The sequence below is a fragment of the Oncorhynchus mykiss genome, chromosome 24, assembly GCF_013265735.2.
Source record: "Oncorhynchus mykiss isolate Arlee chromosome 24, USDA_OmykA_1.1, whole genome shotgun sequence".
NCBI lineage: Eukaryota > Metazoa > Chordata > Actinopteri > Salmoniformes > Salmonidae > Oncorhynchus > Oncorhynchus mykiss.
In genome coordinates, this window is record NC_048588.1 from 36,996,265 (window position 1) to 37,014,385 (window position 18,121).

The 18,121-nt window shown below is 50.2% G+C and overlaps 1 protein-coding gene across 3 annotated transcripts in view; it reads left to right on the top strand.

Annotated features, from left to right (window-relative positions):
- LOC110503264 (ubiquitin carboxyl-terminal hydrolase 32) overlaps positions 1–18,121 on the top strand; it is a 93,448-nt gene that overhangs the window by 10,392 nt on the left and 64,935 nt on the right. For all 3 annotated transcript variants that reach the window (XM_036961645.1, XM_036961646.1, XM_036961647.1), the window contains exons 2-6: positions 627–754; positions 6,896–7,001; positions 7,636–7,754; positions 12,101–12,260; positions 17,940–18,071. In XM_036961645.1, coding sequence (XP_036817540.1) covers positions 627–754; positions 6,896–7,001; positions 7,636–7,754; positions 12,101–12,260; positions 17,940–18,071 — 645 coding nt within the window. The remainder of the gene's footprint in view (positions 1–626; positions 755–6,895; positions 7,002–7,635; positions 7,755–12,100; positions 12,261–17,939; positions 18,072–18,121) is intronic.

Genomic DNA, 18,121 nt, shown 5'->3' on the forward strand with positions numbered 1-18,121 from the left:
ATCACCTTCACTAGTCAAGGTGAAACCTGCCCTCTCTCTCTCCATAGCAGCGGATAGGATATGACCTCGTTGTTAGTTAGTTGGCACCCTATTCCCTAGGGCTGTGGTCCACCAGTAGTGCACTAGGGAATAGGGAAACATTTGGGATGCGACCTGTGACACATAAGATCAGCTGACTCTCCCTAAATTCCCTTTGGGTTAGGGACACCTTAGTCTTTAGCCTGATGTTAGGGACACCTTAGTCTTTAGCCTGATGTTAAGGACACCTTAGTCTCTATCCTGATGTTAGGGACACCTTAGTCTCTAGCCTGATGTTAGGTTACCTTAGTCTCTAGCCTGATGTTAGGTTACCTTAGTCTCTAGCCTGATGTTAGGGACACCTTAGTCTCTAGCCTGATGTTAGGGACACCTTAGTCTCTAGCCTGATGTTAGGACACCTTAGTCTTTAGCCTGATGTTAGGGACACCTTAGTCTCTAGCCTGATGTTAGGGACACCTTAGTCTTTAGCTTGACGTAAGGGACACCTTAGTCTTTAGCCTGATGTTAGGGACACCTTAGTCTCTAGCCTGATGTCGCTCTCTTTCTCCCCCCACTCTCCCCCCCCCCCCCACTCTTTCTCTCTGTAGTGACTGATGTGGAGTTGAAGCGGCTGAAGGATGCCTTTAAGAGGACCAGCGGCCTGTCCTTCTACATGGCCCAACAGTGCTTCTACAGAGAAGTACTGGGAGATGGGATCCCTCCGAAGGTTGCAGAGGTACGTCCCCTGGGACCCAGAACACACGCACACACACACATTTCAGACATAACCTGATAGGAAATTGGGATATGACTGTCCCTTTCACCTCCCAACCCCTACAGTCCAGGGGTGACTCCTCTCACCTCCCCAGTCCAGGTGACTCCTCTCACCTCCCCAGTCCAGGTGTGACTCCTCTCACCTCCCCAGTCCAGGTGTGACTCCTCTCACCTCCCCAGTCCAGGTGTGGTGACTCCTCTCACCTCCCCAGTCCAGGTGTGGTGACTCCTCTCACCTCCCTTAGACATGGGCTTCAAAATGTCCCGTTTACAAGCATCTGCATGACATAACATTACAGGACATAACATTACAGGACATAACATTACAGGACATAACATTACAGGACATTGGCTCGGAGATCCACTCCTTGAGGCTTACTTCAACTCGGTAGTAGACATGCTTTCAGCCTATTGAGATTGACCCTCAGTCATATGTGTGCATCCCAAATGGCACTCTATTCCCTATGTAGTGCACTACTTTTGACTAGGGCCCATAGGGTAGTGCACTACTGTTGACCAGGGCCCATAGGGTAGTGCACTACTTTTGACCAGGGCCCATAGGGTAGTGCACTACTGTTGACCAGGGCCCATAGGGTAGTGCACTACTTTTGACCAGGGCCCATAGGGTAGTGCACTACTGTTGACCAGGGCCCATAGGGTAGTGCACTACTGTTGACCAGGGCCCATAGGGTAGTGCACTACTGTTGACCAGGGCCCATAGGGTAGTGCACTACTGTTGACCAGGGCCCATAGGGTAGTGCACTACTTTTGACCAGGGCCCATAGGGTAGTGCACTACTTTTGACTAGGGCCCATAGGGTAGTGCACTACTTTTGACTAAGGCCCATAGGGTAGTGCACTACTTTTGACTAAGGCCCATAGGGTAATGCACTACTTTTGACTAGGGCCCATAGGGTAGTGCACTACTTTTAACTAGGGCCCATAGGGTAGTGCACTACTTTTGACCAGGGCCCATAGGGTAGTGCACTACTTTAGACCAGGGTCCATAGGGTAGTGCACTACTTTAGACCAGGGCCCATAGGGTAGTGCACTACTTTTGACCAGGGCCCTGGTCAGTGCAGTATACAGTGGGGCAAAAAAGTATTTAGTCAGCCACCAATTGTGCAAGTTCTCCCACTTAAAAAGATGAGAGAGGCCTGTAATTTTCATCATAGGTACACTTCAACTATGACAGACAAAATGAGAAAAAAAATCCAGAAAATCACATTGTAGGATTTTTAATTTATTTATTTGCAAATTATGGTGGAAAATAAGTATTGGCTCCTGTATAGGGAATAGGAAGCCATTTTGTATCTGTGTTCTTGACCACATTGACTTGTTGTTTTAGGCTACTCCAGTTTATACAGTAGCTAGCTGGTTTAATGCATTTCCCCAGTTGGTAGTTCAAACATTTCTAGTTCCACTTTCCCCATCAGAGGCTCTGTCTTCCTGCTCTGGTTTCTGTCATGTTGTCGTTGTCCTGGTATGGAGTAGGTGTGATAGTTTCTAAACCCCCTGCTACTGTGATTTTCAATGTGAAATAATCTACAGTCGATCTACCCTAAAACTGAACCCATGTATCAGCAAAACTTTTACATAATGTACTGACAAATCATATTAAAAAAAATAATCACTCTAAAATGGTTAAATATCACTACTTGGGGCCGCTCCGTCACTGTGATTAGTGGACCACAGGGGCTGAAAGAAGCTGTACCCATACTGTAAAAATGCCTATTCCCAATTTCTCACACACACACACAGATGCCACCTGACTGACTTTATCAGTGAATAAACACTAGTTGTGTTTGTACTGTGTGTGTCAAAGGCAGTGACTGAGTCATCAAAGGGGATTGACATAGGCCTATTCTGCTGTGGACATTCTTTTGAGGAAGTGGAAAAATGCTTGGCCAGTGTAGAAACCCAGCCTTTACATGCTGACCATGAACCAAGGTTATTCTATCATTTCATACAAATTTCTCGCGAGCGTCAGCGTAGTCGGGCGCTAAAATACAACTTGGTTCTATTCTAAAAGAGCTAGCAACAACAAGCTAGCTAGCAACAACACGCTAGCTGGCAACAACACGCTAGCTGGCAACAACACGCTAGCTGGCAACAACACGCTAGCTGGCAACAACACGCTAGCTGGCAACAACACGCTAGCTAGCAACAACACGCTAGCTAGCTACAACAAGCTAGCTAGCAACAACACGCTAAATGGTCATGAATGTTTCATGTGTTTCGACCTGGTCCCAAATGATTGTAGTTGGTTTAGAGTTTGTTTTTGATATTTCCTGTCTTGATTTTGTGTCTGGTGTGGATGGATAGAGTCAACATGTGCGCGTCCCCGGTCTAGTCAGTATGCTGGGGCTTGGAAGTGGCATTCCATTGAAACAGTCTTGGTCATATTCAATCAAAACCGCAATCCGGTTGTTTTGTTGATAAATCGGGAGAAAAATTCATTTCGATCAGCAATACGCACGTTTGTATCCACATATCCAGCAACAAGAAACAAAAATATAAAAATAAACTTAATGTCCACATGTTAATTCCAACATGTTCTATAGCTATCCCAGGAAACATGGGTATTGATCAAAAAAAATATTATTAAGGGCACTTCTGCTTGATTCTTAATCAAGTAGGCCGTCATTGAAAATAAGAATTTGTTCTTAACTGACTTGCCTGGTTAAATAAAGGTAAAAAAAAAACACAATTAACAGGAGATTCTGCTAGTGTCTTTACTATAGGAGGACTTTCCAGCAGAGTCTGCAACATTCTGCATCCTATTCCCTTCCCTACATTTGACCAGGACCCATAGGGCTCTAGTGTTCAAACAGGCAGTAAGGCAGACATTATTATTATTATTTATATTTGTCTTTTACCAGTGAGACGGCAGCGAGTCAGATTCACCGTGTGGGATTAAAAGCCTCTCAGCCGTACATGGTGGTAGTCAGATTCACCGTGTGGGATTAAAAGTCTCTCAGTCGTACATGGTGGTAGTCAGATTCACCGTGTGGGATTAAAAGCCTCTCAGCCGTACATGGTGGTAGTCAGATTCACCGTGTGGCATTAAAAGCCTCTCAGCCGTACATGGTGGTAGACGGAGAGATTCTGGGGAGGAGCTGCAGCCTCGTCACTCTCTGGTTTTATTTTTTACATGTTCGTTTCCCATAACGTGTGAGTCAGAGGAAGTGGACCATATACCTAGCTTCTCTAAAAGGCTGTGTGCGTGTGTTTTGAAGGTGTAACTAAGGAGTGTAGTTGTTTTATTTTGGGCCCCATCAGGCAGCAGGCTCAGGGCAGTAAGAAACCCCCAGGCTGTGTCCATCGCTAGGCCTGACAGCAGGGCCCTTCCAGGGGCCACTACATCACTGTGATTAGTAGACCACTGGGGCCCACCTTGGGGACCCTCCGTCACTGTGTCCTTGGGGCCGCTCCGTCACTGTGATTAGTAGACCACAGGGGCCGCTCCGTCACTGTGATTAGTAGACCACAGGGGCCGCTCCGTCACTGTGATTAGTGGACCACTGGGGCCCTACTTGGGGCCGCTCCGTCACTGTGATTAGTGGACCGCAGGGGCCCTCCACGGGGCCGCTCCGTCACTGTGATTAGTGGACCACAGGGGCCCTCCTTGGGGCCGCTCCGTCACTGTGTCCTTAGGGCCACTCCCTCCTTGGGGACCCTCCGTCACTGTGTCCTTGGGGCCGCTCCGTCACTGTGATCAGTAGACCACTGGGGCCCTCCTTGGGGTCGCTCCGTCACTGTGATTAGTAGACCACTGGGGCCCTCCTTGGGGCCGCTCCGTCACTGTGATTAGTAGACCATTGGGGCCCTCCTTGGGGCCTCTCTGTCACTGTGATTAGTAGACCACTGGGGCCCTCCTTGGGGCCGCTCCGTCACTGTGATTAGTAGACCACAGGGGCCGCTTCGTCACTGTGATTAGTAGACCACAGGGGCCGCTCCGTCACTGTGATTAGTAGACCACTGGGGCCCTCCTTGGGGCCCTCCTTTGGGCTGCTCCGTCACTCTGATTAGTGGACCACTGGGGCCCTCCTTGGGGCCTCTCCGTCACTGTGATTAGTAGACCACTGGTGCCCTCCTTGGGGCCGCTCCGTCACTGTGATTAGTAGACCACAGGGGCCGCTCCGTCACTGTGATTAGTAGACCACTGGGGCCCTCCTTGGGGCCCCTCCGTCACTGTGTTCTTGGGGCCGTTCCGTCACTGTGATCAGTGGACCACTGGGGCCCTCCTTGGGGCCCCTCCGTCACTGTGTCCTTGGGGCCGCTCCGTCACTGTGATTAGTAGACCACTGGGCCCCTCTGTCACTGTGTCCTTGGGGCCACTCCGTCACTGTGATCAGTGGACCACTGGGGCCTTCCTTGGGGCCTCTCCGTCACTGTGATTAGTAGACCACAGGGGCCGCTCCGTCACTCTGTCCTTGGGGTCGCTCCGTCACTGTGATTAGTAGACCACAGGGGCCGCTCCGTCACTGTGTCCTTGGGGTCGCTCCGTCACAATACGTTCTGATGAAGGATGAAGGAAGCCTATATACTCTACATGGTCAAAAGTATGTGGACACCTGCTCGACGAACATTTCATTCCAAAATCATGGGTATTAATCGCACACACACACATGCGCGCGCGCGCACGCAATGTCCCAATTTCAGTCATATCAAAGAGGTGGGGGGTTGCAATCGTCAGACAGGGGAAAGCGGAGACCCTCACGATCTTTGGTATGACCATCCTAAAACAATTCAATATTTTAGCTTTGTAGAACCCCTCCTCCCCTGATTCGAAGTGGATTTAAGAAGTGACATCAATAAGGGATCAGATGCCTCACAAGTCCTCAACTGGCAGCTTCATTAAATAGTACCAGCAAAACACCAGTCTCAACGTCAACAGTGAAGAGGAGACTCCAGGGATGCTGGCCTTCTAGGCAGAGTTCCTCTGTCCAGTCTCAATGTCAACAGTGAAGAGGCGACTCCGGGATGCTGGCCTTCTAGGCAGAGTTCCTCTGTCCAGTCTCAATGTCAACAGTGAAGAGGCGACTCCGGGATGCTGGCCTTCTAGGCAGAGTTCCTCTGTCCAGTCTCAATGTCAACAGTGAAGAGGAGACTCCGGGATGCTGGCCTTCGAGGCAGAGTTCCTCTGTCCAGTCTCAACGTCAACAGTGAAGAGGAGACTCCGGGATGCTGGCCTTCTAGGCAGAGTTCCTCTGTCCAGTCTCAATGTCAACAGTGAAGAGGTGACTCCGGGATGCTGGCCTTCTAGGCAGAGTTCCTCTGTCCAGTCTCAATGTCAACAGTGAAGAGGAGACTCCGGGATGCTGGCCTTCTAGGCAGCATCTTGGCAGCATCTTGGCAGCATCTAATTAAAACTCCTCAGTTAGCAGGCTCAAGCAAACTAAAACCCACATGGTAGCAAACACTAACTAGCAGACATTTTTAACAAGTTAGAAATGATTTAAACACACTTTGCTGTTGGCTACAATTTACTAGTTAACAAAAAAATAGAGTATGTCGTATAAAATATATTCCCCCCACCCAGTATTGTAATCAAATCTTACCAGAAAGCATGTAGTCCTGGGCTCAGACAGTGTAGTAGTGTGGGCTCAATAGCATCTCATTAGTGTGCAAGATCTTGAGAATCAGCTGTAAATGTGATGGACTCAGCACTGTGCTTGCAGAGGGTTACAATTCTATTGAACTGGGGATAGTTTAACCAAAATATGCCACAAGACCTAGAATTACCTTAAGTGTATCCCACAAAAAAAGGTTCACGGTTATAAAGACATTTTTTTTTTACTTTTTAAAATGAATTTAAGCAAAATTACCCAAATTCCAGGGCTTAAATTCTCATGGAACATTTCTGTAAATGTACTGGAAAGTTTCCGATCCTAGTGGTGGGGTTTAACTGCCTTGTTCAAGGGCAGAACTGTTTTTTTTACCTTGCCAGCTCGTGGATTCAAACCAGCAACCTTTTGGTTACTGGCCCAACGCTCTAACCGCTAGGCTACCTGCCTCCCCTCAACTGGGATCTGTCTACTGGCATATTTCTAGATATGTTAACACCGTCTTCCTTTTCTCTCTCCGTTCTCTCCCTGCAGGTGATCTACAACTCGTTTGGAGGTACCTTTAAAGGACTGCACTTCAACAACCTCATCATTGGCCTGGTGCTGCTGACCAGAGGACGAGATGGGGAGAAGGCCAAGTGTATGTTCCCTCTCTCTCCCCCGCGCCCTCTCTTCTCTCTCCCTCGCGTTCTCTCTTCCCCGCGCCCTCTCTTCTCTCTTCCCCGCGCCCTCTCTTCTCTCTTCCCCGCGCCCTCTCTTCTCTCTTCCCCGCGCCCTCTCTTCTCTCCCCCCCGCGTCCTCTCTTCTCTCCCCCCCGCGTCCTCTCTTCTCTCCCCCCCACGTCCTCTCTTTTCTCTCCCGCCTCGTCCTCTCTCTTCTCTCTCCCCCCCTCTCTCTTCTCTCTCCCCTGCGCTCTCTTCTCTCTCCCCCGCGCTCTCTCTTCTCTCTCCCCCGCTCTCTTCCTCCTCTCTCCCCGCAGGTTCTCTCTCTGAGTGATGTTTGGAATTGATGTGTGTGAGGCAGCAGAGAGCCAAGGCCAGGACTAAGACCAGCCTGCCTGCCTGGATGATACGACCAGCCTGCCTGTCGGGCTGATAAGACCAGCCTGCCTGTCGGGCTGATAAGACCAGCCTGCCTGCCGGGCTGATAAGACCAGCCTGCCTGCCGGGCTGATAAGACCAGCCTGCCTGCCGGGCTGATAAGACCAGCCTGCCTGCCGGGCTGATAAGACCAGCCTGCCTGCCGGGATGAACTAACTGTGTGTCTCTCCGCAGACCTCTTCAGCCTGTTTGCCAGTGAGTCGGGTGGCTATGCGGCGCGGGATGACATGGAGGCCGTGCTACGGGCGGTGGACGGGGAAGTCCCGCCCTCTCTCAGGAAGTGCTTCAGCGAGGTCAGTCACCTGTCAATCACCCAGACCGACACTTCGACTGACGCGCATGACACTCTCCTCTCTCAGATCCAGTCATCTAATCAAATCAAATGGAAGTTTATTTGTCACGTGTGCCAAATAGAGCAGGTGTAGTAGACCTTACAGTGATGTACTGGGCCATTCGCACTAGCCTCTGTCATCCACTCAGTCTGGGGTTGGACCACACACACTGCTGTTATTGGCTAAACACACACACACACACACACGTATGTATTTACACAATACACACCTCCCAAGAATTCAATCTCATAAGAAAACTTCAGATCGCCCTGTTAACATAAAAACACCAAGCTTGTTACCACCGTCAGGCTCTGTAACAGCAGCATCTGTTTGAATAGGTGGTGACTCTCTCTCAGCAGGTTAGTTTTAACTAGTCCTCTCTCTCTCAGCAGGTTAGTTTTAACTAGTCCTCTCTCTCTCAGCAGGTTAGTTTTAACTAGTCCTCTCTCTCTCAGCAGGTTAGTTTTAACTAGTCCTCTCTCTCTCAGCAGGTTAGTTTTAACTAGTCCTCTCTCTCTCAGCAGGTTAGTTTTAACTAGTCCTCTCTCTCAGCAGGTTAGTTTTAACTAGTCCTCTCTCTCTCTCTCTCAGCAGGTTAGTTTTAACTAGTCCTCTCTCTCTCTCTCAGCAGGTTAGTTTTAACTAGTCCTCTCTCTCTCAGCAGGTTAGTTTTAACTAGTCCTCTCTCTCAGCAGGTTAGTTTTAACTAGTCCTCTCTCTCTCTCTCTCAGCAGGTTAGTTTTAACTAGTCCTCTCTCTCTCTCTCAGCAGGTTAGTTTTAACTAGTCCTCTCTCTCTCTCTCTCAGCAGGTTAGTTTTAACTAGTCCTCTCTCTCTCTCTCAGCAGGTTAGTTTTAACTAGTCCTCTCTCTCTCTCTCTCCCTCAGCAGGTTAGTTTTAACTAGTCCTCTCTCTCTCAGCAGGTTAGTTTTAACTAGCCCTCTCTCTCTCTCTCAGCAGGTTAGTTTTAACTAGTCCTCTCTCTCTCTCTCAGCAGGTTAGTTTTAACTAGTCCTCTCTCTCTCTCTCAGCAGGTTAGTTTTAACTAGTCCTCTCTCTCTCTCTCAGCAGGTTAGTTTTAACTAGTCCTCTCTCTCTCTCTCTCAGCAGGTTAGTTTTAACTAGTCCTCTCTCTCTCTCTCAGCAGGTTAGTTTTAACTAGTCCTCTCTCTCTCTCTCTCTCTCAGCAGGTTAGTTTTAACTAGCCCTAGTCCTCTCTCTCTCTCTCAGCAGGTTAGTTTTAACTAGCCCTAGTCCTCTCTCTCTCTCTCTCTCAGCAGGTTAGTTTTAACTAGCCCTAGTCCTCTCTCTCTCTCAGCAGCAGGTTAGTTTTAACTAGCCCTAGTCCTCTCCCTCTCTCTCTCAGCAGGTTAGTTTTAACTAGCCCTAGTCCTCTCTCTCTCTCAGCAGCAGGTTAGTTTTAACTAGCCCTAGTCCTCTCTCTCTCTCTCTCAGCAGGTTAGTTTTAACTAGCCCTAGTCCTCTCTCTCTCTCTCTCAGCAGCAGGTTAGTTTTAACTAGCCCTAGTCCTCTCTCTCTCTCAGCAGGTTAGTTTTAACTAGCCCTAGTCCTCTCTCTCTCTCTCTCTCTCTCAGCAGGTTAGTTTTAACTAGCCCTAGTCCTCTCTCTCTCTCTCTCAGCAGGTTAGTTTTAACAAGCCCTAGTCCTCTCTCTCTCTCAGCAGGTTAGTTTTAACTAGCCCTAGTCCTCTCTCTCTCTCTCTCTCTCTCTCTCTCAGCAGGTTAGTTTTAACTAGCCCTAGTCCTCTCTCTCTCAGCAGGTTAGTTTTAACTAGCCCTAGTCCTCTCTCTCTCTCAGCAGGTTAGTTTTAACTAGCCCTAGTCCTCTCTCTCTCTCTCTCTCTCTCAGCAGGTTAGTTTTAACTAGCCCTAGTCCTCTCTCTCTCTCTCTCAGCAGGTTAGTTTTAACTAGCCCTAGTCCTCTCTCTCTCTCTCTCTCTCTCAGCAGGTTAGTTTTAACTAGCCCTAGTCCTCTCTCTCCCTCTCCCTCCCCCTCCCCCCCGCAGGTTAGTTTTAACTAGCCCTAGTCCTCTCTCTCTCTCTCAGCAGGTTAGTTTTAACTAGCCCTAGTCCTCTCTCTCAGCAGGTTAGTTTTAACAAGCCCTAGTCCTCTCTCTCTCTCTCAGCAGGTTAGTTTTAACTAGCCCTAGTCCTCTCTCTCTCAGCAGGTTAGTTTTAACAAGCCCTAGTCCTCTCTCTCTCAGCAGGTTAGTTTTAACTAGCCCTTGTCCTCTCTCTCAGCAGGTTAGTTTTAACTAGCCCTAGTCCTCTCTCTCTCTCTCAGCAGGTTAGTTTTAACTAGCCCTAGTCCTCTCTCTCTCAGCAGGTTAGTTTTAACAAGCCCTAGTCCTCTCTCTCTCTCTCAGCAGGTTAGTTTTAACTAGCCCTAGTCCTCTCTCTCTCAGCAGGTTAGTTTTAACAAGCCCTAGTCCTCTCTCTCTCTCAGCAGGTTAGTTTTAACTAGCCCTAGTCCTCTCTCTCAGCAGGTTAGTTTTAACTAGCCCTAGTCCTCTCTCTCTCTCTCTCTCTCAGCAGGTTAGTTTTAACTAGCCCTAGTCCTCTCTCTCTCTCAGCAGGTTAGTTTTAACTAGCCCTAGTCCTCTCTCTCTCTCAGCAGGTTAGTTTTAACTAGCCCTAGTCCTCTCTCTCTCAGCAGGTTAGTTTTAACTAGCCCTAGTCCTCTCTCTCTCAGCAGGTTAGTTTTAACTAGCCCTAGTCCTCTCTCTCTCTCAGCAGGTTAGTTTTAACTAGCCCTAGTCCTCTCTCTCTCAGCAGGTTAGTTTTAACTAGCCCTAGTCCTCTCTCTCTCAGCAGGTTAGTTTTAACTAGCCCTAGTCCTCTCTCTCTCAGCAGGTTAGTTTTAACTAGCCCTAGTCCTCTCTCTCTCTCAGCAGGTTAGTTTTAACTAGCCCTAGTCCTCTCTCTCTCAGCAGGTTAGTTTTAAATAGGCCTAGTCCTCTCTCTCTCAGCAGCATGTTAGCCTTAGCTAGCCTTAGTCCCCTCTCTCAGCAGCATGTTAGCCTTAGCTAGCCCTAGTCCTCTCTCTCAGCAGCATGTTAGCCTTAGCTAGCCCTAGTCCTCTCTCTCATCAGCTGGTTAGTCTTAGCTAGCCCTAGTCCCCTCCTTCAGCAGCATGATAGTCTTAGCTAGCCCTAGTCCCCTCCTTCAGCAGCATGTTAGTCTTAGCTAGCCTTAATCCTCTCTCTCAGCAGGTTAGTTTTAAATAGGCCTAGTCCTCTCTCTCTCAGCAGCATGATAGTCTTCGCTAGCCTTAATCCTCTCTCTCAGCAGGTTAGTCTTAGCTAGCCCTAGTCCTCTCTCTCAGCAGCATGTTAGCCTTAGCTAGCCTTAGTCCCCTCTCTCATCAGCTGGTTAGTCTTAGCTAGCCCTAGTCCTCTCTCTCATCAGCTGGTTAGTCTTAGCTAGCCTTAGTCCCCTATCTCTTATAGTTCACCATTACTAGAAATACATGGTTGCATCACTGCCTGCTGTGGCAACTGCTCGGGGAACTACAGGGGGAAGTGCATACGGCCCAGTACATCAGTTCAAACAATACCAAATCAATAGGTTAGGGTGTATGTCATTCATTAAAAGCCCCAACAATGTATATACCAATCACAGTTTGCCCCTTTTATTCACTGTTCTTGCACTTGTTTTTTTTTGTGGAAGAGGCACGCAGGCGGGCAGCCGCGTTCAACCTTATAATATAAACGCTACTCTGTGTCCGTCTCCCCAACAATACAATTTTTTGTCAAGTACTCACCCGTTTAAGTATTTAGCTGCCGATTTAATGTTTTGTTTTTATTTTTTATTTTACCCCTTTTTTCTCCCCAATTTCGTGGTGTCCAATTGTTGTAGTATCTTGTCTCATCGCTACGGGCTCGGGAGAGACGAAGGTTGAAAGTCATGCGTCCTCCAATACACAACCCGCACTGCTTCTTAACACAGCGCGCATCCAACCCCTGAAGCCAGCCGCACCAATGTGTCGGAGGAAACACCGTACACCTGGCGACCTTGGTTTAGAGCGCTCTGCGCCCGGCCCGCCACAGGAGTCGCCGGTGCGCGATGAGACAAGGACACCCCTACCGACCAAGCCCTCCCTAACCCGGACGACGCTAGGCCAATTGTGCGTCGCCCCACGGACCTCCCCGGTCGCGGCCGGTTACGACAGAGCCTGGGCGCGAACCCAGAGTCTCTGATGGCACAGCTGGCGCTGGAGTACAGCGCCCTTAACCACTGCGCCACCCGGGAGGCCCAATGCTTTGTTGTTGATTTGTTTTGTCTCAGGGGGAGAAAGTCAACTATGAGCGCTTTAAGAGCTGGCTCCTTCAGAACACGGAGGCGTTCACCTTCTCCCGTTGGCTGCTCTCCGGAGGCGTGTGTGTCACCCTCACAGACGACAGCGACACGCCCACCTTCTACCAGACTCTGGCCGGAGTCACACACTGTGAGTGACCCCTGACGCCCTACGCTGACGCCCTACGCTGATCCCTGACGCCCTACCCTGATCCCTGACGCCCTACCCTGATCCCTGACGCCCTACCCTGATCCCTGACGCCCTACCCTGATCCCTGACACCCTACCCCCTGACCCCTAACACCCTACCCTATACTGACCGTTTTTGTTATGTGCACATATTTCATGTTATTTGGTATTTGTGAAGTTCTCTTTCTGTCTTTTCAAGTCCTTCTCTCTTTCTCTGTTAATTGGAAAGAAAGATCTTACCATGTTGCCCGTCTTAGACCAATCAAAGATCTTAGCTGCTTTCTATCCTGAGATCAATCAGAGAGCAGGAGAGATCTTTGCTGCCAATCAGAGAGAGTACCTTCAGACGGCTCATAATCTGCTTCTACCCACTAACAGATTATCCTCTTAACTCTGTGAGAGGTGTGTGTGAGAGAGTGTGTGTGTGTGCACGCTCTGGCCGTGAGGTGTGCACGGACTTTCCAGAACATACTCTACCTACACAACCACCTCACTCTTGGCTAAGACTCATGTGGACCGTCCACGACCGGACACACACACAGCAGACGCCATGACGGACAAACAGTCTTGTCGGTTGGGATATTAATGGAATACTATTAGAACAGGATGGCATGAGTGAGTTGTCGTGCTGTGGTTTTCCCGAGCTGTTAGCCGTGTGTCCTGTGGAGACTACTATGGTGTACGCCAGGCCCGTCGGCACGTCTCGGGGCACGCGTGGTGGAATATGGTATGGTACCTCTGTTGCCACTCTGACAGAGTCGCGCCTCTAGGTGGGTACAAATGGACCTCCTGTAGTTGAGGGTCAGCGTCCCCCAAAAAGGGTACCCTCTTCCCTAATGAAGTGGACTTGGTAGGGGATAGGGTGCCATTTGGAGGGGGGGTCAACACTGACAAGTGTGTCTTAGTAATGAGCCGATAGTTGGTGTGAGTTAGTGGTTGTATTTACTGTGTAATCTTCTCACTATCTTCCAGGTTGTAGAAGTGTACATTTGGAGAGTTTATGTATAAACTCACTTGTCATGAGTCCCAAACGCAGAAGGCAATTAATTTATCTCTGTATGTCTGGCTAGTCAGTCATAGAGATGTGTAGACTCTTGTTTAAGAACAAAATACCGTTTTTTTTTTTAACAAAATCAAACAGTAAGCAATTAAAGAGATCAGTCTAAACTAGCCAGTAGAGTCATGTCCTGAAATAGTGCTAAGCTAATTGGTGCGTCGCAAACGGCACCCTATTCCCGGCATAGTCAGGGAGCTAGCTAACAAGGGGATGAGGCATGTCAGTCAGCCAGGGAGCTAGCTGGTCCTGGAGCCAGCCAGTCAGTCAGGGAGCTAGCAAACAAGGGGATGAGGCATGTCAGCCAGCCAGTCAGGGAGCTAGCTGGTCCTGGAGCCAGCCAGCCAGTCAGGGAGCTAGCTGGTCCTGGAGCCAGCCAGCCGGTCAGGGAGCTATCTGGTCCTGGAGCCAGCCAGCCGGTCAGGGAGCTAGCTGGTCCTGGAGCCAGCCAGCCGGTCAGGGAGCTAGCTGGTCCTGGAGCCAGCCAGCCGGTCAGGGAGCTAGCTGGTCCTGGAGCCAGCCAGCCGGTCAGGGAGCTAGCTGGTCCTGGAGCCAGCCAGCCGGTCAGGGAGCTAGCTGGTCCTGGAGCCAGCCAGCCGGTCAGGGAGCTAGCTGGTCCTGGAGCCAGCCAGCCGGTCAGGGAGCTAGCTGGTCCTGGAGCCAGCCAGCCCGTCAGGGAGCTAGCTGGTCCTGGAGCCAGCCAGCCGGTCAGGGAGCTTGCTGGTCCTGGAGCCAGCCAGCCGGTCAGGGAGCTAGCTGGTCCTGGAGCCAGCCAGCCGGTCAGGGAGCTAGCTGGTCCTGGAGCCAGCCAGCCGGTCAGGGAGCTAGCTGGTCCTGGAGCCAGCCAGCCGGTCAGGGAGCTAGCTGGTCCTGGAGCCAGCCAGCCGGTCAGGGAGCTAGCTGGTCCTGGAGCCAGCCAGCCGGTCAGGGAGCTAGCTGGTCCTGGAGCCAGCCAGCCGGTCAGGGAGCTAGCTGGTACTGGAGCCAGCCAGCCGGTCAGGGAGCTAGCTGGTCCTGGAGCCAGCCAGCCGGTCAGGGAGCTAGCTGGTCCTGGAGCCAGCCAGCCGGTCAGGGAGCTAGCTGGTCCTGGAGCCAGCCAGCCGGTCAGGGAGCTAGCTGGTCCTGGAGCCAGCCAGCCGGTCAGGGAGCTAGCTGGTCCTGGAGCCAGCCAGCCGGTCAGGGAGCTAGCTGGTCCTGGAGCCAGCCAGCCGGTCAGTCAGTCAAGGAGCTAGCTGGTCCTGGAGCCAGCCAGTCAGTCAGTCAGTCAGGGAGCTAGCTGGTCCTGGAGCCAGCCAGCCAGTCAGTCAGTCAGGGAGCTAGCTGGTCCTGGAGCCAGCCAGTTAGTCAGGGAGCTAGCTGGTCCTGGAGCCAGCCAGCCGGTCAGGGAGCTAGCTGGTCCTGGAGCCAGCCAGCCGGTCAGGGAGCTAGCTGGTCCTGGAGCCAGCCAGCCGGTCAGGGAGCTAGCTGGTCCTGGAGCCAGCCAGCCGGTCAGGGAGCTAGCTGGTCCTGGAGCCGATCCATAGGAGAGAAAAATAGTTCTATAGATTAGCAATGTCAGGCAGGCTGAGTAATGACACACAGCAACAAGATGAGCAGGTGTTTCTTCCCCCTCAGCTCTGCTGCTAGTCCCAACCAGGCCTTTACCACTGCCCTAATCACTGCTAGGCTTGCCCACGCTGGCCTGCGTTCAGTAAACACAACACAAATAGCTTTCATTCAGCTTTGTTTAGTGTTTGGGATTGATACATGGACTTTATTGGTGTATTTCTGAAAGACCCGTTTGAGGACCTTTTTTATTTGAGGTTTTATTTGTAGTGTGTGTGTGTGTGTGTGTGTGTGTGTGTGTGTGTGTGTGTGTGTGTGTGTGTGTGTGTGTGTGTGTGTACGTACGTGCATATGACGTGCATGCTTGTTTGTTTATGGAGGCTTTACTATTGTTCAGCTGTTCTACTTAAAGGGGCATTCAGTCAGTCTATGACGGGCCCCACCACACACTTCTGCCCCCCCCCTCCCAAACTCCACTCCATGCTTCTCAATCATTAATCTGTCCACTGTTACTTCCCCCATGCCGTTTCCATACCCTCTCTTCCCCTCTCTCTCTCTCTTCCTCTTCCTCTCTCACCCCCCAGGTTATGTTCTCTATTTGTTTAAGTCGGATGTTTCAGGGAAGGACCGAGGTAAAAAAATATATTATTGAACCACTGAAGCAGTTGGTGCTTATTTGTTTTCAAATCGGTCCTCTTGACCTCTCCACTTTCTCTCTCTTTCTCAATCGGTCTTCATATTGAACACACACACACACGCACCAATTGAACTCTCTCCACAGAATCAACTGAACTCTGCTGAGGCTGGCTGTTCTAGGAATAAACTTTAGGGGGGGGGGGGGGGGGGGGGGGGGGAAGGAAGAAATAGCCCCTATCAATCCCCACGTACATCCCAATTTGTAGCTTTCACTGCTAGCCTGGCTACATTATCCCCCAGTGGTCTCACTGTGTTATTGACCCATCAGTCTTTATAAATGCAGACAGCAAACTAGGACGTCGGTCTTAGCAGTGAGACTTAGGAACCAGCTTGGCTTTGTGATGGAAATCCGGACTGGTCTCCTCTCCAGCCAGAAAGTGAATGTGACTTAATATACATCCCAAACATGATCCGATTTCCCTAAATGAGTGCACTACAAAATGAGTGCACTACAAAATGAGTGCACTACAAAATGAGTGCACTACAAAATGAGTGCACTACAAAATTAGTGTACTATTTAGGGTTCCATTGAGGCATGCGGTCTTGATTTTTGTTTTGTGTTATGAAACCTGTCTGACTGACATGTATGGACTGGCTAATGGGGCAGTGTGGTGGAAAGTGAAGTCTGGGCTAGTATGAGCTGGTGAAACCTTAGGTTAATCCTATTAGCTGTGGATTAGTGTGATGAAAGGAGAGGGAGGATTAACCCAGGGGTCGACCGGCCCCTTTCTGGCTAGCAGGTTTCATACTAAACAGTGGCTATAGTAGTGTACCTAGTGAGCCATGGCACAGCCTTTTAGGATGAGTCATGGTCTCCGCTCAAGACTAACCTGGATAGACTAAATCCCTTACAGATAGGGTAACCAGAATTCCCTGATTTTTTTTCAGAAATCCATTTTGGAAGATTCCTGGAATCAGGGAATAAGCAGGAAATCTGGAGGGAAAAAATAATTTAACTAACCTACTTAATGATCCGGGGCCAGGCGACTACTAAAGACTACTATCCTCTGTGCTGCTCGTTCCAAAGCTGTCCATCATCCATATGCCCATCAGAATGGAACCATGAATACATATGACGTCATCGGCGTGGCTCCATATCTTAGTCCCCTATAGCACCATGTAGTCCCCTATAGCACCATGTGGTCCCCTATAGCGCCGTGTGGTCCCCTATAGCGCCGTGTGGTCCCCTATAGCACCGTGTGGTCCCCTATAGCACCGTGTGGTCCCCTATAGCACCATGTGGTCCCCTATAGCGTCGTGTGGTCCCCTATAGCACCGTGTGGTCCCCTATAGCACCGTGTGGTCCCCTATAGCACCATGTGGTCCCCTATAGCGTCGTGTGGTCCCCTATAGCACCGTGTGGTCCCCTATAGCACCGTGTGGTCCCCTATAGCACCGTGTGGTCCCCTATAGCACCGTGTAGTCCCCTATAGCACCATGTGGTCCCCTATAGCACCATGTGGTCCCCTATAGCACCATGTGGTTCCCTATAGCACCATGTAGTCCCCTATAGCACCATGTAGTCCCCTATAGCACCATGTGGTCCCCTATAGCACCATGTGGTCCCCTATAGCACCATGTGGTCCCCTATAGCACCATGTGGTCCCCTATAGCACCATGTAGTCCCCTATAGCACCATGTGGTCCCCTATAGCACCATGTGGTCCCCTATAGCACCATGTGGTCCCCTATAGCACCATGTACTCCCCTATAGCACCATGTACTCCCCTATAGCACCATGCAGTCCCCTATAGCACCATGCAGTCCCCTATAGCACCATGTACTCCCCTATAGCACCATGTACTCCCCTATAGCACCATGTGGTCCCCTATAGCACCATGGACTCCCCTATAGCACCATGGACTCCCCTATAGCACCATGTAGCCCCCTATAGCACCATGCAGTCCCCTATAGCACCATGTACTCCCCTATAGCACCATGTAGCCCCCTATAGCACCATCTAGTCCACTATAGCACCATGTACTCCCCTATAGCACCATGTACTCCCCTATAGCACCATGTACTCCCCTATAGCACCATGTACTCCCCTATAGCACCATGGACTCCCCTATAGCACCATGTAGCCCCCTATAGCACCATGTAGTCCACTATAGCACCATGTACTCCCCTATAGCACCATGTAGTCCCCTATAGCACCATGTAGAGATGAACTGAGGCTGGTTGGAAATCTACACTGTTTGCTTTCCTTAATGTACTAGCACTGTTAGGTCATGTGACTTGTGTTCTAGTAAAATGATGCTCAGCGAATCTACAAAAATCACTCTAGATTGGTTGCTATTTTGATTATTTAAAAAAAAAAATGGTTTCTTCTTCTCTCCTCCTACAGTAGAAGAGTCTGATATCATTGACTTGGAGAAGCGCTATTGGCTGCTGAAAGCCCAGTCCAGGACCGGACGCTTTGACTTGGAGACCTTTGTCCCGCTGGTCTCTCCTCCTATTCGCGCTTCGCTAAGTGAAGGTATGTAATGTTTCTGATGTGTATTTGTGATGCCAGGTAGATTATTATGG